Raw genomic sequence first — 6,458 nt, 5'->3', positions numbered from 1 at the left:
TTTTTGGCTCTAAAAATCCTCTATAGTTTTAAGAATCTTTTACACTTTACATCATATTGGTATTATTAGTTCCGAAGTTACAGCGTTTAGAAGTGAGCGCGGCCGAGTCGGCCCCGACGCGGTACATTTTATACCCTTGCAAAAAGGTATATAATTTTGGTCAAAAGTGTGCAACGCATAGAAGGAAGCATCTCCGACCATATAAAGTATATATATTCTTGATCAGCACGACGAGACGAGTTCAAATCGCCATGTCCGTCCGTCCGTCCGTCCGTCCGTCCGTCCGTCCGTCCGTCCGTCTGGATCAACGCAACTCCTCCTAGACCGAAAGAGATACAGAGCTGAAATTTTGCATGTAGGCTGTATATACTGCAGGCGTTGTATATCTCGGATTCAGCCGGATCGGATCACTATATCATATAGCTCCCATACAAATGGCAAAGTCACGAACAGTGACTTTTCTTAATAACTTCGTTATTTTCTGATCTATTATCATGAAATTTAATATAGTTAAGTTAATTACATATATAAACGACTATGCCAAATTTGATCAAGATCGGGTTACTATATCATATAGCTCCCATAGGAACGATCTTTCGAAAACAGTGACTTTTGTCAATAACTTCGTTACTTTTGACGCGATTGCTTTTAAATTAAACATTTGTTAGTTTAATATATCTGTTAATGACTGTGCCGAATTTGATAAAGATCGGGTAGCTATATCATATAGCTCCCATAGGAACGATCGGTGGAAAACAGTGACTTTGATTAATATCTTCGTTATTTCCTATGGTAAGATTGTAGGCCGTTCTTTCGGACACATTAGCCCTTTTAGATTAAACGTTTTTCCACTTTGATGTGGCTATAGGTAAGGAAAAACTTACCAAAAAAGTTGCAAGGGTATACAAACTTTGACGCGGTCGAAGTTAGCCCCGGCCCTCTGGTTTTCTTTTGCGTTTTTCTCGAAACTACTTTTTTTGAACCGGGGTGTCAAATACCTCCGAATCTACTGGACCGATTTGGCTTAAATTTTTACCACATATTCTTTACAGTGTTGGTTATCCGCCCACGTAGGATTTTTTTTTTGATTTAAGGTCCTGTTTGGAAGTTATGAATTTTTTTAGCCTAAAATGTTCTCCGAAAAAGAGCGTTTTCTGTTCAAACAGTCGCCATTTTGCCAAAAAAAAATAAAAAAAAAAATTCTACGTGGGCGGATAGCCATAGCCTTCCTGAATAACAAGATTTTTTTTTTGGATTTTTCGGGTGATGTTTAGCCGAGAAATTTGACACCCCACCTGCAAGGATTTACAAATCATGGTGGCACTTGCCGGCCCATATCTCTGCCATTTTGTTTGAAAAAAAAATTTTTTTTTTAAGAAATATTCTTTAAAGTACCCTCAATCTATGTATAATAAAAGTTTTTTTCTAAATTGTATACTGGCCGCACAGCAATAATTCATTTTTTCACCTGTTTTTTGGACCTCAGGTCCGTAACCCCTTAATCGGCATATAATTGACAAACTTTTAATCTATTGATCGATTGTTATTAGTTCGATTACTAAATAGTCGATAAACAAATAATACAACACTGATAATAAAATTGCTCACGTGTGTCATCACTAATTGTAAGTGTGAGTAAGAGAGTCATGATAGAGAGTGAAAGAGAAGGCAATAGTGTCTGTAACTTTAAATTGCAATTTTTTTTTAATTAACATCTATTGTAGGGGTAATAAAATTGAAAAAATTTTCTTGTGTCAGCCGTATTATACGTAAAATAAATAGTATAATTATAATTATTATTATTACATAATGTTTCCGACATTCAACTGTCATTAGCTAGGAACACATTTATGTTTTCTCTACAATTCCCAACTAGTTAAAAATCTGCAGATTACTGGAATCTCGAAGCGAAATATATGCAAAAACAAACATCTTCTGTTTAGCCCACACACAATTTGGTTATTGTTTATTTAAATTTTGTAATATACTTTTTTAAAATACTTTCTTGCGTTCCGAAACTCTTGCATGGAGTATTTCCAAGCTGAACACAATTCCACCCAGGACATACATACCCAAAAGATAAATGAAAGCAATGGCCAAGTGGGCTAGGCCAGCTGAAGTGTACTCACTATTGGCCGGCAGACGGGTCACTAGTCCAGCATATAGAGCCGTTTCAAAACAACTGCGTGTATAAAAATTCAACATTCCCGAAGAGTATACGAAATGTATAATACTCTATGTCGCGCCACAAAGACGAATCCATTAGCAGCGGATAGGCCAAATGATAGGAACCAAAGCAAATGCTGCTCATCTTAAAGATTCGATGTTTCAAGTGTTTTTGCTGCTCATCAAGAAATTGCCACTGATCCTCTGTGACAAAGTAGGCGTGGGTGCTATTAAAGTTGGTTTGATGCTCTGCAACTATCCCACTATCGACTGGCCTTAGAAGTTTTACAAACTCCTCCGGCAATTCCTTGTGAAGTTGCAATAGAAGAAATCTCAAAATTGGTGGCTTTTGTCGTTGTCGAGCGGTAGCTATATTGATAATATAGCAAAACGAGTTCAATAGTGCAGCATTTATGTCATCCGAGTGCCTCTTTTTGCCAATGCTTAACCACAAAAGTTCCAGCAAAATTAAGGCCACAATTGCTCCAAGTACAAAAAACCACACCATGAAATCGAAAGGTTGCAGAGGATAAAAGTACGTTGAAACAGATATCGAAGTGGGCACCATCAGACACCACTGCACCACCAACAGAGGGTAGCTCTTCTCGATCCCTTCGTCTGGCATAAACAAGGCATAAGCATGGGCTAGAAATTCCAAACGTCGATCTCGTACCAATTGCAAGGCTTGTTTCATATTAATTGCTTTGCCCCCCAAGGGATCGGGGGGCAGAGGTAACTCGGCGAAACTGCCATTAATAAATCGTACAAAAGTCTCAATTATCCTATATGTACTTCCATCGTAGCCCATTTGTGATCTGAACAGGTGAGGCATATCCTGTCGCAATGGTGTGGGAAAACTATATCCCTCAACATCTGACCGGGCATTCACAACTTTCGATAGAGACTTGCGTAGATATGTCTGGAAATCTGTGCGATTTTCAATCTGCATACTTGGAAATTTCGATGCCCCATACAATTGATTGACACCATCCGCCGACTGGAAATAAATCATCGAATTGAAGAATTGATAATCATACAGATAGCGACATAAATCATGGACTATCTGAATCTCAGTGACATTATCGATCAGCATAACCACTGAGAAGTAGAAATGTCGTCCAAGTAAGACTTTATTATACACCTCCATAATGGGATCATTCACTCCGGTGGTGAATACAAATCTCATATGATTTCTCCTTGCCGGGGCCCTTATCATACGCAATTCCGTATTGTTGTTGATCACCGTTTGAGTAGCAGTTGCTCCGAATGCTTCATCTACGATACGTGTAAACTGATCCAATTCAGGCACTCGTTGTTTTTGACTCACAAACCAAACAATCTCCTGAAACGCATTGAAGGCAGCAAATGGACGCAAAAAATTATGAACATACTGAAGATTCCAAGCTGCGATAGGTCCAATTAGAAGGCCAAATAGAAGTGATTTCAAGAAAAACGAGTAGCACATGACCATCGCCAAAGAAGTTACACAGTTTAATGACTGAAATTATAACCATTTATCGACAAATTTATAAGAAAGTAATTACATATATGGCCTTGGGGATTACATATATAACTAAACGAAAAGTTTCTACCGCGACGACATAAAACAAAGTTGTTAGTTTTGTTTACTTGTCAGACACAAAAACAATAATAATCCTCCCACCTAACTTTCTTTGAACATAATTGCGACAGTAAAAGTACCATAAGGTAACTTTAATTGCATTTTAATCAAAATATGTGTAAACGAAAGTTTTCAACTAGCAACCATTTTGCAAAGTTAAATCTATAATTGTGTAAAATTTACAAAACTTTAGTTATAAACATAGAAAATTACTATTTCATAGAGCAAAATATGAATGTGTGACAACTTTTCAAAATATCCTGTACGTATACACCAAAAACCAAACTGTATAGGACAAATTTTTTTGAGATTTTTGACTCACAGTAAATTAAATTGTTTTATTTAACAACATTTTTTCTGTTGCCTTTGAAATAATCAACAATGTTTAAGACCTCGAGCCAGTTTAAATGATAGGTTTAATTTAATAAAATGTTAAAAATTTAAACGACTGAAGAATTCTAAATACGAATCTAGCTCAGTCAATTCCCATCCGATGTTTGCTTTAAATATCTTATTTGAATAAAAAGAAATTGTCTTTCTTTTAGCATTACGTCTTAGTGTTGTTAAACAACGTAAAAGGTTAAAAAGCATCACAAAAAATTATAAATGTTGGACGAACAATAAGAAACACATTGTTTAATTAAGGAAATTACATTAACCTCTTCAAAAATAAGTCATATTTCAGTTTTCAACATGTTTTAAAACCTTTTGTTCTGTATTTTCGATGAATATTAAAAAGTGTGGCCAAAGAGTGTAATTTAATTTTGTTTTATTAAAATATATTTGAAATTTTTAACAAAGTTAAATTTAAATTGAAAATTCATTGTCTTTTTTGCGACGACTATTTCTATACAATCAACAATATAATTAATAATTATTAATGAATATAATTATCTTATTTCCGTTCAGAGTTTTCATCATTCTGCTTGCGGTAGTGTTGATAAACACATTGCGTTTTACTAATGTTGTTCAGCGTCAAAATACATTTTCTTTGTTAAACTAATTCGACTGCTTCGGATTCTTCTCATCCAAAACTATTGTAATCGTATTGTAACATCTGCATCCTTCTCCTGTACCAAAAGTATTCGAGACAATAAACTATAGAACTAACAGGAAGTCCCACAATCAAGACTGACCATGCTGTGTTGAAAAATTCCAGATTCAATGGCTCCACTGGATAAGTGTCTAGGAATATTCATGCATATCCCGCTTTTACTAAGTAGAGGAATGCCACTTCATGCCAATAGTCCCAGAGACCTGCCTGCCAAATGTTGAGAATAAAACGATTCAAAGCTTTTCCAAAACTGGCATTCTTGGTCATGGGCAAAGCATTGAAGAGACCTCCAAAACATACATTGGAGAGATGAAAATACGGCTGAATGAGAACACGTTGCTGTCGATTGAAGAACTCCCAGGCATCTTGGGTAACCACATAGGCATAGGAACGTGATGGATTCGCCATTAGTTTCTGATAGTCCTGTCAAATTCTTGGCTCAAATTGGGTTTCCAGCGATGAGATATCCACCACAGGCAACCATCGTAGTTCTTCCAGCAATGTTTCCGGAATAATTATCCGCAATCGAGAGGAAATTAGATCCGACCAACTATTTATAGGACGCACGAAAACTGGTTTCATATCGAAAGCCGTCATGTGACTTATATGATAATTCGAGAGGATGAATCCCAATGTGTAGAGCAAGGTATAGAAGATAAGCACCCGTACGGAAGGTCTACTGAGCGTCAAATTCATGTTCATATTCGGACTGTACATTAGGAAAGCCATGGCGTAGAGCATATTTTGTGTGATGGATTTGGTGGCTAGACTTTTCTCACGCCAGTGTATCCAGCGCATAAGAAAGGCTATATAGAAAATGCCCAAGAACAGGGATGTCCAAATGTATCTGCCCAGTGGCCATACTACATACATCCATTTGGGCAATTCGGGTGCAAGAGGCACCATTACACAGTTTCTCATCAGCTCCAGCGGATAACTGTGCTCCGTTTCGTTTGGTAATCTCTCCTCCATCTCTGATCTTACCAGAACTCCATGCAGTGATAAATTATAATTGCCATCGGATATTTTCTGCTCAACAAGCGACTTCTTGGGCAGACTCTCAAGCTCATCCAGCTGCAGTTGATAATGATAGACCTGGGCAAATAGCTTCACCGTCTCCATATACGGTCCACAGAATATTGGCCTTGTGTTCTGTGTATCGTTATACACAAAGGCATGCGGTATATCAATACTAAATGGCGACCGAAGAAATCCCAATGTCGCGTTGTCCATGTCCATTAGTGAGTGCATTTTGTTGTCAACTACGTCGACTTTCGTGTTCCATGCGATATTTAAACGCTTTGACTAAGGGTAGAATTCCTCCTCTCACTGACTATGCGGCTGGCTAACTGCAAAATTTTGGAAATATGCAGAAAGTTTGCAAAAAAAAAAAGAACAATCAACTAAACGTAAAGCTCAATCTATGGGTTTCACAAAAAAGTACGTCAAACACGACTTGGCAGACAGAGTGGCGCTAGTCCATTTTACAATGGGCCAGGAATTCAATAAATATGCATTTTAGAATTTCACTCCATTCCCTAACATATTTCATTTGTGAGACATTTCCGAAGATATCTATGGTTTTTGCATTTTTAGTATTGTTGTATGTTGTATGCC

General features: G+C 37.1%; 1 protein-coding gene and 1 pseudogene across 1 annotated transcript; both read right to left on the bottom strand.

The window, feature by feature from the left end:
• Nucleotides 1–1,992: 1,992 nt before the first annotated feature.
• Nucleotides 1,993–3,637, bottom strand: LOC26529475 (annotated as a pseudogene).
• Nucleotides 3,638–4,811: 1,174 nt separating this feature from the next.
• Nucleotides 4,812–6,092, bottom strand: LOC6640788. Its single transcript, XM_015178675.3, is given in 2 exon segments — nucleotides 4,812–5,264; nucleotides 5,316–6,092. Coding segments are annotated over 2 exon segments (1,230 nt in total).
• Between the last annotated feature and the right edge of the window lie 366 nt (nucleotides 6,093–6,458).

The sequence above is a fragment of the Drosophila willistoni genome, unplaced genomic scaffold, assembly GCF_018902025.1.
Source record: "Drosophila willistoni isolate 14030-0811.24 unplaced genomic scaffold, UCI_dwil_1.1 Seg163, whole genome shotgun sequence".
NCBI lineage: Eukaryota > Metazoa > Arthropoda > Insecta > Diptera > Drosophilidae > Drosophila > Drosophila willistoni.
This window is presented reverse-complemented; position numbering and strand designations above follow the sequence as displayed.